This window comes from Hylobates moloch, unplaced genomic scaffold (assembly GCF_009828535.3).
Source record: "Hylobates moloch isolate HMO894 unplaced genomic scaffold, HMol_V3 SCAFFOLD_21, whole genome shotgun sequence".
NCBI classification, from domain to species: domain Eukaryota; kingdom Metazoa; phylum Chordata; class Mammalia; order Primates; family Hylobatidae; genus Hylobates; species Hylobates moloch.
Genome location: NW_026652296.1, coordinates 27,901,194 through 27,925,466, shown reverse-complemented (window position 1 = coordinate 27,925,466; position 24,273 = coordinate 27,901,194). Strand labels below are relative to the sequence as shown.

At 51.1% G+C, this 24,273-nt stretch overlaps 1 protein-coding gene across 4 annotated transcripts in view; it reads left to right on the top strand.

Annotated features, from left to right (window-relative positions):
• Window positions 1–1,230: 1,230 nt before the first annotated feature.
• The window catches only part of DNMT3B (DNA methyltransferase 3 beta), a 49,847-nt gene continuing 26,804 nt past the window's right edge, over window positions 1,231–24,273 (top strand). For 3 of the 4 annotated variants that reach the window (XM_032143271.2, XM_032143270.2, XM_032143269.2), the window contains exons 1-3: window positions 1,231–1,545; window positions 21,166–21,313; window positions 22,203–22,264. In XM_032143271.2, coding sequence (XP_031999162.1) covers window positions 21,172–21,313; window positions 22,203–22,264 — 204 coding nt within the window. In that variant the 5' untranslated portion in view covers window positions 1,231–1,545; window positions 21,166–21,171. The remainder of the gene's footprint in view (window positions 1,546–21,165; window positions 21,314–22,202; window positions 22,265–24,273) is intronic. The other variant, XM_032143272.2, reaches the window with a different exon arrangement.

Here is a 24,273-nt window from a genome sequence, read left to right as displayed (position 1 = left end):
TGTGTGTGTGTGTGTGTGTGTGTGTGTGTGTGTGTGTGTGTGTGTGTAGGGGGATGTAAACAGGAAAACAGATATGCAAAACAATTTCAGATCGCGGTAAGTGCTAGGAACAGAATGAAATAGGATAGGGGTGATGGGCAGGGGAGACTTCAGGTGGAGTAATCGGGAAAAGCCTCTCCAGAAAGTGACCTTTTGGGAGAAAACTGAGGGGTAAGAATCTGGTCCTGCAAAGATCTGGGCAAGAAATGTCCAGGTGTAGAGAACAGTGAGGTCAAAGTCACCATCACAAGGAAACGCTTGGTGTATTGAGGAGCAGCAGAGAAGTTGGAGTGAAGACAGAGAGGGGTTAAGGTAGTAGATACCTTGAAAGGGGAGGCTCCTATAGGGGCTTGTAGGCGATATAAATCATTCATTCATTCAACACATATTTATTGAGCATCTACTGAGATCCTGTCCTTAGTTTACTGCGTGGAGACAGACCACAAGCAGGTAAACAAGCAAATATGTAAGTCGCAGGTCAGATAAATTTTAGGAAGTGCTGTTTTCCAGTGGTTCAATGGTCATTTCAGGGCAGAGGTGGGGAGACCTGCTGAGGGCGGCTTCTCCCTCAGTCCGTCCATGCCTGCAGGGTCTGGAACCCAGGTAGCCAGAGATCCCCTGGTCTTCTTTTCCCTCCCCTGCCCTCCTCTCCCTTCAAGATGGCTGACAAAGGCCGGGCTGGGTGGAAGGAAGGGAGGAAGGGCGAGGCAGAGGGTCCAAAGCAGGATGACACGCAGGGGCTCCGCGGCGCCCCGGTGGCACCGCGGCTGGAGGTGGGGGTTAAAGCGGAGACTCTGGTGCTGTGTGACTACAGTGGGGGCCCTGCCCTCTCTGAGCACCCGCCTCCAGGCCTGTGTGTGTCTCCGTTCCGGTTGAAAGGAGCCCGGGAAAAAGGGCCCCAGAAGGAGTCTGGTTTTGGACGTCTGACCCCACCCCTCCCGCTTAGGGCTTCTGATCCCCCAGGGTGATTTCACTGGCCCGGAGTTGGGAGGGCAGGGGGCCAGAGGGCGGAGCCCGCAGAGAGGGGCGGAGGGGAGGCTCCAAACGATTTCAAATTTCCCTCGTCTCCGCCCCCCCGTACCCCCCGCGCCCGGGCGGGGATCTGAGTGGCTGCGGCGGGGGCGCCCCCGGGCGGGGGCGGGGCGAGGGCAGGGCCGGGGCTACAAGGGGAGTCGGCACCGCCCCCTCCCCACCCACTCCCGCTGCCCCGTACGGCCCGCGCCGCTTCCTCGCAGCTGCCGCTCCCGGCTCCGCGGCCGCAGCCCGCGTGGACGCTCCGAGCGCCCCCCGACGGACGGGACCGGCTCCCTGGCGGTCGGGCGAGCGGGCGGCAAAGCTGCCCGGCCGGCAGCGCTGGGGTTAAGTGGCCCAAGTAAACCTAGCTCGGCGATCGGCGCCGGAGATTCGCGAGCCCGGCGCCCTGTACGGCCGCCCGCCGGCCTCCCGCCAGCCAGCCCCGACCCGCGGCTTCGCCGCCCAGCCGCGCCCGAGCCAGCCCTGCGGCAGGTGAGCGCCCCGGGGCCCCGGGGAGGCTCGGCCGCCGGCTGCTTCGAGGGCTGCTAGGGGAGGGGACTGCGGGGGCTCCCGAAGCTGCCGGGGAGAGACCCTCTCCAGGGACCTCCCGAGGAGGGGTTCCCGCCGGGCTGGAGACCGGGTTGGGTTTGGGGGGTGAGGAAACATCCACGGACCCTGCTTGGGGTGGAACGAGGGCAGCGGGTGGGATGCGGGGGACATACGTCTGACGGGGACCGGAGATACGAGAGGAAGGGACGCGTCTGCTGCCTCCAGGAGCCCGAAGAGGAGAGAAGCTTGCTCTCAGGGAGGGGGACGCGCTGGCTTCCCGGGATCCAGACTCGAGGGGGAGGAGGTGTCCGTCGAGAGCATGAACAGTGGCTTTGGTCATGAGCAGGGGGTGTACTCACCTGGCCTCTGCCTTGGGAAGAGTAAGGGGCGGAGGAGGTGAGGAGGGGTTTCTGCCATGCAGGTGAGCGTCCGCCCCTTGCAACTGGGATGTGGGGTCTTCAGGCGAGGCGCTGTCCCTTCCCCCAATCCCAGCTTTAGGAAAGAGCTCGTGAGTGTGGGCTTAGACTCGCGCGGGCTGGGGTGTGCGCGCGTGGAGGGCGTGAGGCAGAGGGCGACCTCCCGGGGTGCTCCCGAGCTGAGCCACCAAGCGCGGGGCGCAGCGGGGCTGCCCTCTGCCTGTGCACACCTGGCCCGGGAGGAGCCGGCCGGAGGGGCGGCGCCTCCCTGCCCCGGCCACGCCGCCTACCCTGGGGTCTTACTTTCCATTCTTAACCTAACTCACGTGTGCGGCTGGACCCACTTCCCAGACTCGCACACTAAGGCCGCAAAACCTCTAGCACCAGCTCCTGGAAGATAAGCGTCCCGGCTCGTGGTTGCATGGGGAGGGTGTATCAAGCCCCACTTTATCGGGGAGAAATTAGAAGCGGAGAAAGACCTAACAAGTTGGAAGACTGCGGTGCCTTTGGGCCCAGGCTCCCGGCTGGAGGATCTCACCTGTGGATGGAGATCCGAGCCCAGTTCTTGCCCGCGCCTCCAGCCCTCCCTGCTCCCTTTTCTCCCCTGGTTTAGGAGAGAGGCTCGCTGGGCCCCCGTGTTTCTACCCTCCCTCGAAGCTGGGAAGTGTTTGAATTAAAGGGAATTAAGGGCAGAGTATGAACTTTGAGTTGCCTCCTGAGTTCTGGGTGCGGTGGGTTTTGGCGGATGGGTGGCAGTTTTTGGGAGACAGCTATTATCTCCTCTACCAGGCCTGCTGGGGCTTCTTGTTCACCCACCTTGGAAACGCCAGGTGCGGACTTGATTTTTCCAGAATTGAGATGATGGTGCTTAGTTTATAGGGTTGGTATACAGTAAGCACTCAATACATGTTTGCCATTGTTGGAATCACTAGCTAGCACACGGGCTAAGCAAGCTTCCTTCCTTAGGGAAGCATAATTCTTAGTTCTTCAGCATGTATTTAAACCCTGTCTCGCCAGGTTCATTGCTCTCCGTTGCTTAATTATTACATCTGTGAATTAGCAATAGTCCTACTAATAGGGTTGTGTAAGGATGAAACCAGTCTTATGCGTGAATTAACCTCTTCAGCCCTTGATCTTCCTCAGATGTAGAGGCGTAATAGCCTCTACCACATTGGGCCTGGGTAAAGAGGCAGTGGGATAGTGCCTGTGTAGGGTCAGCACATGGTGAGTGTTGATGTCTGTACTTAATAACCAATAACCCCTCATTTTAGGGTGGCCATTCCTGAGATTTGGGGATGGAGGGAGGCACCCCTGCCAGCCTCTCCTTTTCCTGCCTTCACGAAGGTGGTCAATTTCTTTCTCAGTTCTGAAAGCTTTTCTCAATCATTGTCCACGATTAGGGAGTTGGCAGGAAGAACCGCCTTTGTTCCCTTTCGAACGGAGTTTGGTTTTGTTTTATAAGGGTTGGGGCCGTTTTTAAAGCCCTCCCTGCCACGCATGGGGGCCTACTGCAAAGGTGTAATTGTAGAACTAAGTGAGATCCTTTACCTTTTCCCATTGGGGTGGAGAGCGCTGAGACAAAGGGACAAGGACTGGGGCCAGTGGCATCCTGCTCTTAAAGTCGTAGACATAACCCCCAAAGGATGGGGGGAGGGGAAGACGGTGGCTGGGAGCTGCAGGGGTCTAAGGGAGGAGCAAGGGAGGTGGGGTTGAGCGGCTGCTTCCTTCCCTTCCTCCAGCCACGTGGGGCCTGTGATCCAGAGGCGCCTGTCGCCCCTCATTATTGCAGCCCCATGGACCTGCTTCCAGTGGGGGACTTGGGCAAGTTCTTCAAGGAAAACTTACCTTGGGATTCCTTTTCCTAGACCAGCTCTTAGGCCGGCTGCCTCACCTCCAGGCTTAGACGCCTTTTCCAGTTTCAGCTAAATGTGAAACTTTTCAGAGGTATGAGGTAGTGCGCTCTCCCCCCGACACCAGTCCTTAGCCCAGGCACATACTACTAATTGAGTGGAGTTTTTTTCCTTTTCTTTTTTTGAGACTGAGTCTCGCTCTGTCACCCAGGCTGGAGTGCAGTGGCGCGATCTCGGCTCACTGCAAGCTCCGCCTCCCAGGTTCACGCCATTCTCCTGCCCCAGCCTCTCCGAGTAGCTGGGACTACAGGCGCCCGCCACCACGCCCAGCTAATTTTTTGTATTTTTAGTAGAGACGGGGTTTCACTGTGGTCTCGATCTCCTGACCTCGCGATCCGCCCACCTCGGCCTCCCAAAGTGCTGGGATTACAAGCGTGAGCCACCGCGCCCAGCCTTCTTTTAAATCATGAATTTTCAGGATGATTTCCAGTTTCACGGTGGACCAGGGCTGGTGAAGTGTGGAATTCATTTCATGTGCAGGCCACTATCTTGTAAAAAGAGGCTGAGCAGACCTGTCTCCCCTTTGCTGAGGAGCTCATGTTCTCACTGGGACCCTTTTACAGGTGATAGAACTGAGGTTCTGGAAGATACAGGTACTATTACGTCTTGGTGGTGAGCATTTTCTTTCTCGTTTTTTCTTTTTTTTTTTTTTGAGACAGTTTTGCTTTGTCACCCAGGCTGGAGTGCAGTGGTGTGATCTCAGCTCACTGCAACCTCCGCCTCCCGGGTTCAAGCAATTCTCCTGCCTCAACCTTCCCAGTAGCTGGGATTACATGCACACACCACCACGCCTGGCTAATTTTTGTATCTTTAGTTGAGATGCGGTTTCATCATGTTGGCAAGGCCTGTCTCAAACTCCTGACCTCAAGTGATTCACCCGCCTCGGCTTCCCAAAGTGTTGGGATTATGGGCGTGGCTGTTAGACGTGGCTGCTTTTTATTTATTTATTTTTTTCATTTTTATTTATTTTTTGTTTTGAGACGGAGTCTCCCTCTGTCGCCCAGGCTGGAGTGCAGTGGCGCGATCTCCACTCACTGCAAGCTCCACCCCTCGGGTTCATGCCATTCTCCTGCCTCAGCCTCCCAAGTAGCTGGGACTACAAGCGCCTGCCACCATGCCCGGCTAATATTTTTTGTATTTTTACTAGAGACGGGGTTTCACTGTGTTCGCCAGGATGGTCTCGATCTCCTAACCTCCTGATCTTCCCGCCTTGGCCTCCCAAAGTGCTGGGATTACAGGGGTGAGCCACTGTGCCCGGCCATGCTTTTTTTTTTTTTCTTTTTTTTTTTTTTTAGACGGAGTCTCGCTCTGTCGCCCAGGCTGGAGTGCAATGGCGCAATCTCGGCTCACTGCAAGCTCCGCCTCCCGGGTTCACGCCATTCTCCTGCCTCAGCCTCTCCGAGTAGCTGGGACTACAGGCGCCCGCCACCACGCCCGGCTAATTTTTTGTATTTTTTAGTAGAGACGGGGTTTCACCGTGGTCTTGATCTCCTGACCTCGTGATCCGCCCACCTCGGCCTCCCAAAGTGCTGGGATTACAAGCGTGAGCCACCGCACCCGGCCCGGCCATGCTTTTATATGGGTGCTGCCTCACCCATAATCCCAGCACGTGGGAGACTGAGGCTGGAGGATCACTTAAGGCCAGGAGTTCAAGACCAGCCTGGCCAATATGAAACCGTGACTCTACAAAAAATACAAAAAGTAGCCAGGCGTGTTTGCGCATGCCTGTAATCCGTGCTACTCGGAGGCTGAGGCACGAGAATTGCTTGAACCTAGGAGACGGAGGTTGCAGTGAGCTGAGATCCTGCCACTGTTCTCCAGCCTGGGCAACAGAGAGAGACCCTGTCTCAAAAAAAAAATTATGTGTATATCTCTATATCTACATAGATATAGATATGCTTAAATTTTTTTTTATAAGGATAAGGTCTTGCTATGTTGCCAAGGCTAACCTTGAAAGCCTGGGTTCAACGATCCTTCTGCCTCAGCCTTCCAAAGGCTTTTGGGATTACAGGTGTGAGCTAGCATACATGGCCTCCAAGTCACTTTTCACTCACATATTTTCTTTCTTTTTTTTTTTTTTTGAGACGGAGTCTCGCTCTGTGTCGCCCAGGCTGGAGTGCAGTGGCGCAATCTCGGCTCACTGCAAGCTCCGCCTCCCAGGTTCACGCCATTCTCCTGCCTCAGCCTCTCCGAGTAGCTGGGACTACAGGCGCCCGCCACCACGCCCGGCTAATTTTTTGTATTTTTAGTAGAGACGGGGTTTCACCGTGGTCTCGATCTCCTGACCTCGTGATCCGCCCGCCTCGGCCTCCCAAAGTGCTGGGATTACAAGCATGAGCCACCGCGCACGGCTTCACTCACATATTTTCATTCATTCAAACAAAATAGTATAGGTATGACCTCTGCTCTAGTTTATTTTTTATTTACTTATTTATATTTTGAGACAGTCTCGCTCTGTTGCCCAGGTTGGAGCGCAGTGGCGCGATCTCAGCTCACTGCAACCTCTGCCTCCCAGGTTCAAGCAAGTCTCATGCCTCAACCTCCCGAGTATCTGGGACTACAGGCATGCACCACCATGCCTGGCCAATTTTTGTATGTTTTGTAAAGATGGGATTTCACCTCATTGCCCAAGCTAGTCTCCTGGGCTCAAGCAATCTATCCTCCTCATCCTCCCAAAGTGCTGGGGTTATAGACATGAGCCAACACACCCAAATTCAATTTTTTTAATTATTTTTATTTTTTGAGATGGAGTTTCGCTCTTGTCACCCAGGTTGGAGTGCAATGGCATGATCTCGGCTCACTGCATCCTCCGCCTCCCTGGTTCAAGTGATTCTCCTGTGTCAGCCTCCTGAGTACCTGGGACTACGGGCATGGTGGTGCATGCCTGGCTAATTTTGTATTTTTTTAGTAGAGACGGGGTTTCTCCATATTGGTCAGGCTGGTCTCGAACTCCCAACCTCAGGCGATCTGCCCACCTCAGCCTCCCTCCCAAAGTGCTGGGATTACAGGTGTGAGCCACCGTGCCTGGCCCAAATTCAATTTTTAATGGCGTCCTTGTCTTGTTTTATGGCTACAACATCATTTATCTGCCTGAGAATATTGTAGGGTTTAGTGTTCCCTTGTGTTCCCTCCAATATTAAGGGATACTCAGTTTTCCAGTACCTTGCCCTGGAGGTCTGGCTACAGGGCCAGGAGACTGGCGAGGTCTCAGTCTGGCATCTGTTTTTCCACTTGTCCCAGTCTGTAAGCTCTTGTGTTTTTTTTTTTTTTTTAATTGTTTCTTTTTTTTTTTTTTTTTTTTTGAGACGGAGTCTCGCTCTGTCGCCCAGGCTGGAGTGCAGTGGCGCAATCTCGGCTCACTGCAAGCTCCGCCTCCTGGGTTCACGCCATTCTCCTGCCTCAGCCTCTCCGAGTAGCTGGGACTACAGGCGCCCGCCACCACGCCCGGCTAATTTTTTTGTATTTTTAGTAGAGACGAGGTTTCACCGTGGTCTCGATCTCCTGACCTCGTGATCCGCCCACCTCGGCCTCCCAAAGTGCTGGGATTACAAGTGTGAGCCACCGCGCCCGGCTAATTGTTTCTTTTGAGACAAGTCTCACATTGTCACCCAGGCTGGAGTACAGTGGTGCGATCATAGCTCACTGCAGCCTTGAACTCCTGGGCTCATTCCAGTATCCTCCCACTTCAGTCTGCTGAGTAGCTGGGACCTTAGTCACGTGCCACCAGGCCCATCTAATTTTTAAAATTTTTTGTAGAAACATTAAAGTCTCACTATGTTGCCCCAGCTGGTCTCAAACTCCTGGGCTCAAGCAATCCTGCCTCAGTCTCCAAAAGTGCTGGGACTACAGGTGTGAGCCTGTGCGCCCCGCTGTCTGGTGTTCTTGTCCAGAGCCTCAGCCTGCGTGGCTGAAGAAGAGTGGTTGTCTCCAGAGCAGCAGGCTGAGGGAGGGGACTTGGGAGTCAAGGGTCTAACTCTTCCTTTGGAAGCAGGCCTGTCTCTTAGTAGGCTCTTCCTGGATTCCAGCAGCATTTGTGTCCTGTTGTATGTGTGTGTTCTTGGGCCAGAGCTGGGGCTGGAACCCAGGCTGCCACTGGGCCCCAGCTCCAGCAGAAGTGCTGATGCCTTTGTAGGGCGTTTGCTGCAGCCAGTACAGTGATGGGCCCTGGCAGCATGGCAACATGGCTCACTCTGTTGCTTAGACTGGAGTGCAGTGGTGCAATCACAGCTTACTGCAGCCTTGAACTCCTGGGTTAAGTGATCCTCCCACCTCAGTCACCTCCTGAGTAGCTAGGACTACAGGTGAGAGCCACCAGTCTTGGCTAATTTTAAATTTTTTTTTTTTTTGGAGACAGAGTTTCGCTCTTGTCGCCCAGGCTGGAGTGCAATGGTGGGATCTTGGCTCACCGCAACCCCCGCCTCCCGGGTTCAAGCGATTCTCCTGACTCAGCCTCCCGAGTAGCTGTGATTACAGGCATGCACGACCGTTCCCAGCTAATTTTGTATTTTTAGTAGAGATGGTGTTTCTCCATGTTGGTCAGGCTGGTCTCGAATTCCCCATCTCAGGTGATCCACCCGCCTCGGCCTCCCAAAGTGCTGGGATTACAGGTGTGAGCCACCGTGCCTGGCTAATTTTAAAATTTTTTATAGAGATAGGCTCTCGCTATGTTGCCCAGGCTGGTCTCAAATTCCTAGGCTCAAGTGTAATCCCAAAGTGGTGGGATTACAGGTGTGAGCCACTGTGTCTGGTCCCTTGCCTGCCTTTGATTCCTAATTACTATCATGGTTTCTGAAGCCTAGTAGAACTCATATCTGAATGGATACAGGAGGCTCTGGAGATGGGAATGGGGTGGCACTAACTAGGGTCCCACTGAGCCAGCTACAGGCCCCCCCTCTTTTGTGAAAAGATGGTTGTGATGAAGACTTAAGTGTTCATTATATTCCAGGCAAGCCATTTTCTCTGACTCTGGGAGTTGTTTGGCACCATGGGTAAGGAAGCCCTACCCTGACAGTGGCACTGGAGGAAGAGCCTCAAGCTTAGGCACTGGCTTTCCCAAGTCCTTGGGTGAATTTGCAAACGTCACCTGTGTCCTCATGTTGCCCTAGGATGTTACATGCTGAGCTGTAAGCAGGATGCTGAATTAGGGGAACTGCTCAGTACTAAATATGATTAGGCCGGGCGTGGTGGCTCACGCTTGTAATCCCAGCACTTTGGGAGGCCGAGGCGGGCGGATAACGAGGTCAGGAGATCGAGACCACGGTGAAACCCCATCTCTACTAAAAATACAAAAAATTAGCCGGGCGTGGTGGCGGGCGCCTGTAGTCCCAGCTACTCGGAGAGGCTGAGGCAGGAGAATGGCGTGAACCCGAGAGGCGGAGCTTGCAGTGAGCCGAGATTGCTCCACTGCACTCCAGCCTGGGCGACAGAGCGAGACTCCGTCTCAAAAAAAAAATAAAAATAAAAAAAAAGTACTAAATATGATTGTTACTACAACCACACAACTAGCAAGGAGTAGAACTGCATTAAAACACTGTGGCAAATTTCTTTTTTTTTTTTTTGAGATGGAGTCTCTGTTGCCCAGGCTGGAGTGCAGTGGCACGATCTCGATCTCGGCTCACTGCAAGCTCTGCCTCCTGGATTCACGCCATTCTCCTGCCTCAGCCTCCCCAGTAGCTGGGACTACAGGTGCCCGCCACCTCGCCCGGCTAATTTTTTGTATTTTTAGTAGAGAGGGGGTTTCACCATGTTCGCCAGGATGGTCTTGATCTCCTGACCTCGTGATCCGCCTGCCTCGGCTGCCCAAAGTACTGGGATTACAGGCGTGAGCCAACATGCCCGGCCCACTGTTGGAAATTTCTTTCCAAAACCTCTGCCGGCACCTGGCTGAATCCACAGAACTGGCAGGACACACAAGATGTGCTGGGTTAAGATGCTTTGGTGCTCTCTGTGGGTGCAGCTGACTGTTTGGCAGGCCTGCTTCTTGACCCTTGAGGCGGGCAGACCTGAGCCCCCACTAGGTAATTGTGGACAGTTTTTGAAAAGTGTTTTTTATGTGAGATCATGGGCTTCTTTTAAAGCCATTTATGTATATGCAGTTCCCTTATCTGTAGGCCTTAATTTTGACATTTCGTTTTTCCTTCTCTAGGTTTGTTTTCTGTCCCTGCAGTACTGCTTTTTCCAGAATGTCATATAAATGGAATCGTACATTATTATTATTATTTTTGAGACAGCATCTCACTCTGTTGCCCAGGCTGGAGTGCGGTGGCACGATTTGGCACATTGCAACTTCCGCCTCCTTAATTCAAGCGGGAACCATATATTATATAGCCCTTTGCATCTGGATTCTTTTACTTACTTTGAGATATTTGAGATTTATTTGTGTTGTGACACGTACTAGCAGTTATTTCTTACTTTTAGGGACCTGCCACCATGCCAGTAATTTTTTTTTTGTATTTTAGTAGAGACGGGTTTCACCTTTGCCAGGATGGTCTCGTCTCCTGACCTCACCCAAAGTGCTGGGATTACAAGCGTGAGCCACCGTGCCCGGCCTATTTCTTACTTTTTAAAAATTTTTTTGAGACAGGTCTCTGGAGTTCAGTACTACAATCACAGCTCACTGTAGCCTCAACTCCAATGCTCCAGTGGTCTTCCCACTGCAGCCCTCACTGCCCAGTAGCTTCGACTACAGGCACTTGTGCACCACTATGCTCAGTTAATTTAAAAATTTTATTTTTGAGACAGAGTCTCGCTCTGTCACTCAGGCTAGAGTGCAATGGCATGATCTCAGCTCACTGCAACCTCCACCTCCTAGGTGCAAATGATTCTTCTGCATCAGCCTCCTGAGTAGCTGGAATTACAGGTGCCCGCCACCTCATCAGGCTAGTTTTTGTAATTTTTTTTTTTTTCTGAGACAGTTTTTCGCTCTTGTTGCCCAGGCTGGAATGCAATGGTGTGATCTCAGCTCACCGCAACCTCTGCCTCCCAGGTTCAAGCGATTCTCCTGCCTCAGCCTCCCAAGTAGCTGGATTACAGGCATGTGCCACCACCCCCAGCTAATTTTTTTTTTTTTTTTTTTTAAGTAGGATCAGGTGGTCTCGAATCCTGACCTCAGGTGATCCCCCACGGATTACAGGCGTGAGCCACAGTGCCCGGCCTAGTTTTTGTATTTTTAATAGAGATGGGGTTTCACCATGTTGGCCAGGCAGTCTGGTCTTGAACTCCTGACCTCAAGCGATCTGCCCACCTTGGCCTCCCAAAGTGCTGGAATTATAGGCTTGAGCCACCATGCTTGGCCTTAAATTTTTTTTTTTTTCTTTTGAGACGGAATTTCGCTCTTTACCCAGGCTGGAGAGCAATGGCATGATCTTGGTTCACCATAACCTCCGCCTCCCGGGTTCAAGTGATTCTCTTGCCTCAGCCTCCCAAGTAGCTGGGATTACAGGCATGTGCCACCATGCCTGGCTAATTTTGTATTTTTAGTGGAGACAGGGTTTCTCCATGTTGGTCAGGCTGGTCTCGAACTCCTGACCTCAGGTGATCGGCTTGCCTCAGCCTCCCAAAGTGCTGGGATTACAGGCATGAGCCACCATGCCTGGCCTAAATTTTTTTTTTTTGTAGTGTTGGGGTCTCACTTTGTTGCCCAGGGTGATCTTGAACTCCTGGGCTCAAGCGAACATTGTTGGTTGTGGGTTACAGGATGAGCCCTGTCCTTGGTTTTTTTTTTTTTTTTTTTGCTGTGAATATAACATGTAGCTTTTTTTTTTTTTCTCACTGCAGGCTCCGCCCCCGGGGTTGACGCCATTCTCCTGCCTCAGCTTCCCGAGTAGCTGTGACTACAGGCACCCGCCACCTCGCCCGGCTAATTTTTTTGTATTTTTAGTAGAGACAGGGTTTCACTGTGTTAGCCAGGATGGTCTCGATCTCCTGACCTCGTGATCCGCCCGCCTCGGCCTCCCAAAGTGCTGGGATTACAGGCGTGAGCCACCGCGCCCGTAACTCGCCTAGCTTTTTTTTGTGTTGTGATTTTTACCTTTTCAATACATAATGTACAAGGACATATTTTCTGGTTATGATAGAAATAATTTATTTGAAAGTCTATCCATGTTGAAACAACTAAAAATGCTGTGCCTTTATCTGTTGGTAGAAGAACTAAGCTCCCTTAAAGAAATCTAGAGAGCAGAAGGGAACAGGAAAATGAGAGACCACAAACTAAAGGGAGAAAATGAACTTTTCAATAAGGCTTGCAGGCTTGCTCTAGCAGTTGTAGTGATTAAAAGTAGTGGCAATGGCTGGGTGCAGTGGCTCACGCCTGTAATCCTAGCACTTTGGGAGGCCTAGGTGGGCAGATTGCCTGAGTTCAGGAGCTCAAGGCCAGCATAGTGAAACCCCATCTCTACTAAAAATACAAAAATTAGCCGGGCATGGTGGCACGCGCCTGTAATCCCAAGGAAGCTGAGGCAGGAGAATCACTTGAACCCAGGAGGTGGAGGGGTTACAGTGACCCAAGATCATGCCATTGCACTCCAGCCTGGGCAACAGAGCAAGACTCCATCTCAAAAAAAAAAAAAAAAAAAAAGAATGGTAAAGGATAAATACCAAACAGAAAACTGAGCCTCAAAACATACTACACATACATGGGAAGTTCAAATAAGATATAGAGTTGGGATGTATTCATAGGTGTCTGGCTTTACTTACGGGGAAAAATATTAGCTCCCTACCTCATACCATATACAAATAATCAAATAATTATGTTGATTAAACCTGAGTGGCCTAATTCAAATAAATGTTTCTTAGAGAGCTGAGTTATATGTTTTCTGATTGTAAAAGTTATATGGGCTTAAGGTAGTTAACCCCCAAACCTTCCTTCTGAGTATGAATTTTTATAGTTAGAGAAGAAATGCTGGAGAGAAATGGCTTAAACATTAATAATTGATACTGTATTATGCAGGCTTCTTGTTTTCACTTTACATAACTTTGTCTAACAATAAGTACTGCACTCTTTGCCCCCTATTGTGGAAGCAGGTAATTTAGTTAACCAGTCCTCTTGACTGTGATTTGATTGCAGTGTTTGCTATGACAAATGGGACTGAAGCGACCCCCTTGCACAGAGGCCTTGGCGAGAGCTTTGAACTGGGTGGTTTCTGAGCAGTAGAATCCCGTGTAACAGGATATAGACATTAGGCATTTTAGATGACACAGTCAAGATTACTATCCCAAAGACTGAACCAGTATCCCTGCTGTGTAGGTATTTAGGCTTAAGATGACTAAATACTGTGTAGCTATGTAGACTTGAGATTTAAGGCGTTCTTAGTTGAAGCCACAGGTGCAGGGAAGGGCCAAGATTGAGGGGGTCTCTTTCCAGAATATTGACCTCCTTTGCCCTCTTAGGAGGGGACAGGGCCCTTGGCTCTGATTTTGCCGAGGGGTAGGTGGCCACAGGAATTGGGCATGGCAGTGCCTAGGATTCTGCTCCAATGCTGCCCCTCATTCTCTGAGTTACCATTGACCACTCCTTGGGGCTGCCACATCCTTCAAGGGGTTCTCAAAGTGTATATAGGGGAAGGGGCTGGGTGTTTGTGATTTCTGTATAAAGGGCAAAAAGTTTAGACTCTAAAGTTACTGTCATCTTTTCAGATCTTTATGGTCCTAATTTTTTTTTTCCTGTTACTTATCTAAAAGGTAATGACATTTTATTCCAATGCGCTGACAAACATCTGAGTGTATTTTGGTGTCATGCACAGTCTGCAGATAGCCACTTGTCTGGTTTTTCCCTGTTTGGACACACTTTTTTTTTTTTTGAGATGGAGTTTCGCTCTTGTTGCCCAGGCTAGAGTGCAATGGTGCGATCCTGAGTAGCTGGGATTGCAGGCTTGTGCCACCACCCTGGCTAATTTTGTATTTTTAGTAGAGACGGGGTTTCTCCATGTTGGTCAGGCTGGTCTTGAACTCCTGACCTCAGGTAATCTGCCCTCCTCGGCCTCCCAAAGTGCTGGGATCACAGGCGTGAGCCACCGCACCTGGCTTTTTTTTTTTTTTTTTTTTTTCGAGACGGAGCCTGAGCCTGTACTGTTGCCCAGGCTGGAGTGCAGTGGCTCACTGCGAACTCCGCCTCCCGGGTTCAAGCGATTCTCCTGCCTCAGCCTCCCGAATAGCTGGGACTATAGGTGTGTGCCACCACGCCCAGTTAATTTTTTGTATGGACACACTCTTCTGATAATTCTGCTTATGCCAAGGTCCCAGCTTATACTGTAGGATGACAGTGGTACACGTACTCATGACCTAGAGGCACTGAGCAATTCCCCAAATGCATTCTGAATTGTGGAGGGTGATGGGGTGGATACTTCTTGATTGGCCTTGTGGGGTGGTGCTGTGGTGGGTAGCAAGATGGCACATGAGAATAAGTGACTTCAGGTATCATGACTGTGTCATCTATGCAGGGGTCCTTGGTACCAACTTCCCACTGAATTGGGTGGGTTACTTTATTTCACAGATTATAAAACTGGGGTTTGAGAGAAATATTGGGCTTTTTTTTTTTTTGATAACAGGGTCTTGTGCTATCACTGGGCCTAGAGTGCAGTGGCATAACAATAGCTTACTGCAGCCTCAACCTCCCAGGCTTAGGTGATCATTCCTCATCAGCCTCCGAGGAGCTGGGACTACAGGCGAGTAGCTAGGACTACAGGGGCAGGCCAACACATTCAGCTAATTTTAAGAAATATTTTAATAGAGAAGAGGTCTTGCTGTGTTGCCCAGGCTGGCGTTGAACTCCTGAGCCCAAGCTCAAGCCTCAGCCTTCTAAAGTGGTGGGATTACAGGCATGAGCCACCGCACCTGGCAGTGTTTTTTTTTTTTTTGCTGCTTTCCTGTAAATCTGATGTTTTCTGGAATTTAGGGTAAGTTCCTTATCCGACAGAGCAAAAGCACAGTACTGGGACCTTGTGTTCTGTCATGTGTTCTGCTGCTGCCACTAGTGTGGACAGCCTGAGTCTGGCCCCCTTTCCTTTGGATGTGCTGTCCCTGCTGCCTGGATCCTTCCCGCTCTCTACTTCACCTAGGTGTGGTGTCCCTCCCTGGGCTTAACTTTTACAGCCTACTGCATTGTTTTATGGTGTCTTTTTTTTTCTTTTTTTTTTTTTTTTTTTGATCCAGAGTCTCACTCTGTCACACAGGCTGGAGTGCAGTGGCGCAATCTCCGCTCACTGCAAGCTCTGCCTCCCGGGTTCACACCATTCTTCTGCCTCAGCCTCACGAGTAGCTGGGACTACAGGCACCCACCACCACGCCCGGCTAATTTTTTGTGTTTTTAGTAGAGACGGGGTTTCATCATGTTAGCCAAGATGGTCTCGATCTCCTGACCTTGTGATCTGCCCACCTTGGCCTCCCAAAGTGCTGGGATTACAGACCTGAGCCACCGCGCCTGGCCTTTTTTTTTAGATTGAAGGAGTACATGTGCTTGTTTGTTGCATGGGTATATTACTTACTGGTGGGGATTGGGCTTCTGGTGTATCCATTACCCGAAGAGTGAACATTGTACCTGATAGGTGATTTTTCAACCCTTGCTCCTTCCCATCCTCCAGTCTTTCTGGGGTCTCCCATGTCTTGTCTTGTCTTTTCTTTTTTCTTTTCTATTTTGAGATGGAGTCTCCCCCTTGTCGCCCAGGCTGGAGTACAGTGGCACGATCTCAACCTCACTGCAATCTGCTCACTGCAACCCCCACCTCCCGGGTTCAACAGATTTTCCTGCCGAGCCTCCTGAGTAGCTGGGATTACACCCGCCCACCACCATGACTGGCTAATTTTTTTTTGTATTTTTAGTAGAGACCAGGTTTCACCATGTTCGTCAGGCTGGTCTCGAACTCCTGGCCTCAAGTGATCTGCCCGCTTCGGCCTCCCAAAGTGCTGCGATTACAAGCGTGAGCCACCGCGCCTGGCCTAATTTTTAAATTTTTAATAGAGATGGGGTTTCACCACGTTGGCCAGGCTGGTCTTGAACTCCTGACCTCAGGTGGTCCACCCACCTCAGCCTCCCGAAGTGCTGGGATTACAGGCTTGAGCCACAGCACCTGGCCCTAGATATTTCTCTAACATAGGCTGTGGAGGTGGAATTTTTATTTATTTTTTCTTTAAATCAATACTCTCCACTGAATGTAGGATTTTAGTTTTTAATTTTTTACTGCACCCCAGGGGTGGGGACAGATACCCAGGGGTTGGGACAGTGACCCCCCTTCCTGCATTGTGAGGTTTAATTAATGCAATTAACATTTACGAAGTGCTCTGAAACAGCTCTGCTGCTGGTGTCAGCCTGGAGGAAATGAGTGGCATCAGTTCTCAGCATTATTGCTGGGTTGGGGTGAGTCCCTGAGCCTCCTCTGAGTCTAATTGGGGGTGCCACCTACCCCTCTGTCTGCCACATTGCATTTGAGTACATCTGACCTGGTTCAGTCGGGGCACAGGCACCCTGCTGCACTAATGAGGAAGGCCCCTCGGGGAGAACCTTGTGGGTGGGCCCACCCAGCACTGCTGCCCACCCTGAATCACACGCTGGATCCCAGCCTCTGGGAAAGGGTCAGAGTTCACCTCTCATCACAAGGTTAGGCAGCCACCTCCTGTGAAGGGAAACGCTCAGCTGGTTTATCATGTCCCAGCCACGAAGCTCCCTTCATCCCTGGGATAGGTGATGCATTGTTCATAACTTCTGTAATTCTTGTCTGTCTGTCTCAGTTACGGCAATTCCAGGCACTTGCCCTGGATTGCCTGGGCATGAGATTTGGCACTGCCACTTCTCTGGGTGACTTAACTCATCTGAGCCTGTTGAAGGCAGGGGTATAATAAGATCTGCCCCAGGATGGGGTGGTGGTTAAAAGAGGTGGCAGACAGGCTGGGTGCGGTGGCTTACGCCTGTAATCTCAGGCCAAGGCGAGTAGATCACCTGAGGTCAGGAGTTTGAGACCAGCCTGGCCAACATGGCGAAACCACGTCTGTACTAAAAATACAAAAATTAGCCAGGCATGGTGGTGCAAGCCTGTAATCCCAGCTACTCGGGAGGCTGAGGCAGGAGAATCACTTGAACCCAGGAGGTGGAGGTTCAGTGAGCCAAGATCACGCCACTGCACTCCAGCCCAGGTGACAGAGTGAGACTTGATCTTAGAAAAAAAATCCATGGTGGTAGACAGTGTTCAGCCTACAGTAAGTAGGGCCCTGGGAACTGTTAGCTACTTGATGTTAAAGTGGCAGTGTGGGATGATGCAGTTCTAAATCCAGCATGTCCGCCACTCTGGATAGGTCATATTAGATAAACAGTTGGCTTGTGATGGGGGCCGTGTTATCTGGAAATGCCAGCCTTGAATCATGAAGTGAGTGAGTTACATAGAAAGAGGTGGGGGAGAGTTGTACCCACCAGTACACACCTGATGCTAATTTAATTTCTCTTGTCCTGATTCTAAGAACATGTAGTTAAATTTGTATGTTATTTACCTTCCCTATATATTGATCAAGGAGGTAGTATGTCAGTCTCTGTCTCAGTTTCTCCATCTGCAAAACAGGAATAACAGTACTTACCACATTTAAAGATTAAATGAGTTAAGATAAGTAAAGCCAAAACAGTGCCTGACACACATAGTAAGCACTGAAAAAAAGATGACCTTATTATTAGGGGGGATTTTTATATATTTATATATGTGGGAGGAAAGGCCTAGGAGAGGAGCTTTTATTCCTGGATTTTGAGCTGTGGGTTTTGAGGTCTGAGAAAGGAAGCAGGAGGTGTAGGGAGTTGGGGAGGGCTTCCAGGCTGAGAGAACACAGCAGCACACGCCTCCAGGCTAGATTGTCTTGGCCTGTGTGTAGACTGAAGGGGGGTGGGGGAGGGGGAGGAACTGAGCTGGGCATCTTTAGTCACGGGTGCAGGTTCTGAAGTTGGTGTGTGCTGTCTACACAGCTGTGGCTATAAGGCGATGAGGGTAATTAATTTCACTGCAAACGTAGGGTCGTGATAAAAACAGAAGGAATTTTAAATGAAATCACATTGAATTATGCAATGAGAAGAAAGTGTATTTAAGCGCTCAGTTTGCTCCTAGGGGGCACCCAGGTAGCTAGTGCCATTTATTGTGGGTATTCTTCCTGGACTGTCTCTCCAGTACCCTCAAGTCTTGTTCTAGGGGCTTGAGGCTTTTCCTGAAAGTTGAGATACGGGTTTTGGAAGGTGTGCTGCCCACACGTTGGGTAGGCTGGTGGCCAGTTGGCACTGTTGAGGCCCTGGGGGAAGGCCCAGGGTGGTTAATCATTGTCAGCCTGGGTCTGTCTAGGAGGTGAGACTCCTGTCTGGCTTCTTGTTGACCCAGTTAGGGGCTGTCTGAGGACTGGGGTTCAATGTTGCCTGCGAAACCCAGCACACATTAGAACCTCAGGCCCTGGATGAAGGCAAAGGAGGTCACATCCTTCAGTCCAGGCCTCTGGTCTGCTACCAGCTCCTGGCCACAAACAAACCCTGTGTGTCCTACCCTCAGAGCACTTTGGGGAGGTGGACCCTCCTGGAGACACCAGGTACACCAGGTAGCCCCACCTCCCACTCTATGCCAGGCCCACTAGGTTACTTTGTTCACTGATTTGGCCTGAGGTGAGACGCTTGAAATTAATGATTATTCTGAACCGACACTCCAGCAGCTTTCCTGGGATTCTGGCCACTTTGTCTCATAGGAACTGGCCATAGGTCAGCCAGCCTGTTCTTCCGGGTCAGGGCTTGGGAGAAAAAGGGCTGAGAAGCAGCTGATTGGTCTGATTCAGGCATGTCCCCTGTCCTTGGTAGGGGAAATTCCTTAACAGGTGCTGACACACACCCTGGATCATGTGAGGCACAGAAAGCCTAGGTGCTATGTATCAGCACACATGTTTATAATCTGAACAATACTGCTTTAACATGCATATTAATCACCCAGGCATGACTTGTGTGTGTTAAAATGTCTTGTGAAAATCCTGCTTCAGGCCGGGTGCGGTGGCTCACGCCTGTAATCCCAGCACTTTGGGAGGCTGAGGTGGGTGGATCACGAGGACAAGAGATCGAGACCATCCTGGCCAACATGGTGAAACCCATCTCTACTAAAAATACAAAAATTAGCTGGGCATGGTGGCATGCGCCTGTAATCCCAGCTGCTCAGGAGGCTGAGGCAGGAGAAGCGCTTGAACCTGGGAGGCAGAGGTTGTGGTGAGCTGAGATCGCGCCATTGCATTCCAGCCTGGCAGAGGTGGCACCACTGCACTCCAGCCTGGCGACAGAGGGAGACTCTTCTCAAAAAAAAAAAAAAAAAGAAAAAAGAAAATCCTGCTTCAGGACATCTAGCTTAGTGCTGGAGATTTCTCCAGCGAGCTCCCAGTTCCAACAGTTCTTCCAACCAGCTCTCAGGTGATGGTACTGTAGCCTGCGTGGCTCCTGGGCCACACAGGGAGTAGCAGCAGAGGTCCAGTTGCCCCATGCAATGGGCAGGTGCAGGGTCTGGAATTGGGAGCTCCCACCACAGATTGCACCTCTGTCTGGGGGCGCCACTGGGCTCATCAGACTGAGCTCGTGGCGCCCCCTGGTGGGCGATGCCAGTGGCGCCAGTGCAGCTCGGAGCCCGTGATACAAGGCGTGGCTTCTAGAAGGTACCCTGGTTTGAGATGCTGAGGTGGGAGGATCCCTTGAGGCCAAGAGTTTGAGGCCAGCCTGGGCAAATAGCCAGGCTCTGTCTCTACAAAAAATTAGCCACACCTGGTGGCACACACCTGTGGGCCCAGCCGGAGGATCACTCAAACCCGGGAGTTGAAGCCTGCAGGGAGCTGTGATCACGCTACTGCACTCCAGCCTGGGTGACCAAGTGAGACCCTGTCTCTTAAGATAGATGGATGGATGGATGGACAGACAGAAGATAAACTGCGAGGCTAGCACAGGTTGTCTGGCAGGGGCTGGTATGTCTCCACGATGGAGCCCAGAGGCAGGGAGGCCCAGTGCATATGGGCAGCAGCTTATTGGGGAAGCTTTTCCCAGGCACGGTTCCAGGACAGAAGGGTGTGGTGTGAGTGACCTGGAGCTGTTTGTGGCTCAGGGATGGGAGCCTGGAGGTCTCATTATGCCTAGGCTTTTATAATATTTTTGCCAACCAAAGGTGGAACAAAAAGCAAAGGCAAGTGACTTGGAAAACTCGGTTTCAGCTGGCATTTATGCCCTGGAGTTTTGTACTCGTTCTCTATCTAATCCTGGCCCCACCTCTTAGATGGGCTATATGACCTTGGAGAATAACCTAGTCTGTATGTCAGTTTTCTTTTTCTAGAAGATGAGCTCCCCAGTCTCCCTAGGGGGAGATACAGGTTCTTGCATCCAACAAAATCTATGTGCCCATAATGTTGCAGGCAATGGGCCAGCCCAGAGGTCATACAGCCTGCCAACCCATCAGTGTGGCCCTGGCCCTGTGTGTTAGCTGATTTACCTGACCAGGAGGGGCAGCAATGGGGAGGCCAAGTCCCAGAGGTGAGGGTGAGGCTACAATGGATCTGGGGAGTCCCCCTCCTGGTAACTGCCCCCAGGCTTTCTGCCTGTGCCTCCATCCTTCCCTCCTTGGGAACTTGGGACTCTGAGCCCCAGCTGGTGAGGGAGGAGGGGAGTGAGCGACAGGCCAGCAGACCAATGGGCCCTGGAGGATGGGGGCGAGGCGGGGCTTATGCTGCCATGGAGAGGAGAGAAGCGGTTCTGTGGGGGAGGAGGGGGTGGGTGGGAAGAGGACCTGGAGATTGAGGGGAAGGGAGAGAGCAAACAAAGGGGTCAGGAGGGAAAATAATGCACTGGCTTCCTGAGCCCCTGCAGAGGCTGAGCAGGGAGAGGGGGCCAGGGCCAGAGGGGACAGAGGCTGGCGGCAGACGGGCCGGGACAGGCAGGTCCTAAATGGCATTGTTTGAAGGGGCCGGCTAATTGCACAGAGCAGTCTGAGCCTGAGACCCCAGCCCTGGCCTCCCCACTCTGTCCTGGGTGCTGGCGTCTGAGCCTTCGGGACAGCCTGTCCACATGGAACCAAGTCCTGAGCCTCCGAGCTTGGTGAGGGGGAGGCTATGAGGGGCAGCCTGGGTGGGGTACTTGGGCAAGAGCATCACCCTGAGAATGCATCCTGGGGCCTTGGCCTGAGAACGTAGAGCCCATGGCGGGGTGTCTGGGGGAACACTGCCCCTCTCGTGTCCCTGCTTCCCTTCCACCCCACCCATTCTGGCTTCTCCCACAGGAAAGCATGAAGGGAGACACCAGGCATCTCAATGGAGAGGAGGACGCCGGCGGGAGGGAAGACTCGATCCTCGTCAACGGGGCCTGCAGCGACCAGTCCTCCGACTCGCCCCCGATCCTGGAGGCTATCCGCACCCCGGAGATCAGAGGTGGCTGGGCAGTGGGGACTGGGGTGGTGTCAGTGCTGACACAGTGAGCGGTCACTGCAGACCACTGGAGGCTTTGGGGACAGTCTCTGACAACCTCCACCACAATTCCCCGGGAGGGAAGAAAGCTCTAGCAAGGAGGGATGCAGGCTCGAGCCCTTCACGCCTGCCCGCAGCCCTTGGCCTCCCCGCTGGGACTTTCATCTCAGCTGGGACTCTGAGCCTGACACAAGGGTGATGGTTCCTTGTCCTCTGCCAGTCATGACAGGGGTGGTCTCGGCATGGGCCGTCGGAGAGCCCTTCTGCAGTGGGACCCTCTCCCCACTCAGAGCTGGGCTGGGGTCGGGAGGGGGAGGTCTGGAGCGTGCTTCCTTTCCACCCTGCCCTGAGCAGCTCCAGCCAGCTCACTTGGGATCCCGCCCCAGCTGGGTTGGAAAGCCCGGCATTGTCCTCTCAGCTGTGCCATCCTATGGAACTTCCTGCGAGCGTGAAAGGGTTCTATTTCTGCATTGTTCCCCACAATAGCCACACTCTACATGGGAGCACTTGAGAAGCGGCTGACACAGCAGGCAGTGAATTGTTCCTGGAAGTGTAGTTAGTGGTCCCTGGATGGGCAGCACCCTGCTGGAAGGAATCGGAGGGCTCCCCTTCTTGGTAACTTCAGTGTTGTTTTGGGTCCTGTCGCGTGCCTGGCCCAGGGCTCTGTTGTCTTATGAATAAAATCAATGGAGAAGATGAGCGATACGGAGGGACTGAGAGCAAATCCCTGTGGCTGACAATAGTGTAGGGGAGATCCCAGGCCACGCCACGGAGAAAAGCCCCTATCAACAAGGCCGATCCCCAGGCTGGTGCCTGCCGCCACAAAACAGACCCCTGGCTGTTTCCTCTACAGGCCGAAGATCAAGCTCGCGACTCTCCAAGAGGGAGGTGTCCAGTCTGCTAAGCTACACGCAGGTATGGTCTCTGCTCTCCCTTTTCCAGGGCTCAGGGACTTTGTCTTTGGCTTTCATCACGTGGGCAACCTGAGGCCCATAAAAACTGGCATCTGCAAATGTATGGAGGGTTGTCGAGCTAGATGCTTTCTGCATATATTTGGCATTATTTTTTCAATATGGATGATCAGTTACATTGATAAATCTCTAATGTGGTAGTCCCCTCTTGTCTGTCATTTTGCTTCCCACAATTTCAGTTGCTTGCAGTCAACTGCCATCTGAAAGTATTAAATGGAAAATATTAAATGGTAAATCTCAGAAATAAACAATTTATACATTTTAAATTGAGTGCCATTCTGGTAGCATGATGGAATCTCACGCTGTCCTGCTCCGTCCTGCCCAGGATCAGTCCTGTCTTTGTCCAACATCTTGACGCTTAGGCGCTAACCTGCCTGTTAGTCACTTGTAGCCGTCTCTGTGATCGGATCAGTCGCAGCATCACAGTGCTTGTGTTCAAGTAATGCTTGTTTCACTTAATAACAGCCCCAAAGTGCAGGATGATGATGCTGGCAATTCAGTTATGCCAAAGAGAAGCCATGAAGTGTTTCCTTTAAGTGAAAAAGTGGAAGTTCTCAAAAAGGAAAGAAGAAATCATATGCTGAAGTTGTTAGATCTGTGGTAAGAACAAATCTTCCAGCCGTGAAATCATGAAGAAGGAAAAATAAATTCACGCTAGTTTTACTGTTGCACCTCAAACTGCAAAAGTTATGGCCATGTTGTGTGATAAGTGTGTAGTTAAGATGGAAAAGGCATTAAATTTATAGGTGGAAGTCATGAACAGAAATATGTTCTGATTGACAGCAGTGCTTTGTGCCAGGAAGCATTGAGCCTATAGCAAGGGATCCCCTGACACCAAACCATTTACTTCAAGTAAGGGATGGTTACATAGATTCAAAAATAGGTTTCTACTGAAAACTATAAAAACGACTGGAGAGGCTGCATTTGCCAATGAAAAAGCTGCTGCTACATTTTCAGAGGAGTTGAAGTTGATTGAGAAAGGAAACCATCCAAAACTAAGACTGCAGTGAAACCAGACTGCTCCAGAAGATGATGTCTGATAGAACCTACATTCATAAAAGTGCAAAGGAGGAAGACACCAGGTCATAAACCATGGAAGGACAGATTAACCCTGAACAGAGTACAAGAAGATATTTTGAGAGAGAAACCACATTCATATGGCTTTTATTAACAGTATATTGTAATTGCTCTATTTTATTATTAGTTGTTAATCTGTGCCTAATTTATAAATTAAACTTTATCATAGGTATGTAGATATAGACAAAAACAGAGCACATACAGGGTTCCATCTTCCAAGGTATCAGGCAGCCATGGGGGGTCTTGAATGTATCCCCCCTGGATAAGGGGAGGCTACTGTATAGCAAACTGTCTTTTTATTCCTGGAATGAGTCCAACTTGGTCATGGTGCATTTTGAAGTTGATTTTATTCATGTATTCATGAATGAAATAGGTATATGATTTTTTTATTCATTTATTTTTGAGATGAAGTCTGTTGCCCAGGCTGGAGTACAATGGCACGATCTCTGCTCACTGCAACCTCCCGCCTCCCAGGCTCAAGCGATTCCCCTGCCTCAGGCTCCCGAGTAGCTGAGACTACAGGCAATGCACCACCCAGCCAATTTTTTTGTATTTTTAGTAGAGATGGGGTTTCACCATGTTGGCCAGGCTGGTCTCGAACTCCTGGCCTCAAGTGATCCACCTGTCCTGGCCTCCCAAAGTGCTGGGATTACAAGCATGAGCCACCACACCTGGCCGATTTTATTTCTTTAAATGTATCTGTGGTTTTGATGTTAGGATTATGTGGGCTCAAGGAATTTTTTTACAAGCTGGAAGAAACTTGTCTAAGCTTATGTTAATGAATTTCAAACAATTATATCTTTTAAGACTTGCTACATTATCAAGCTTTCTACTTCATTTACTTTTCCAGGGTTGGAGCTTTCCCATCATGTTTTG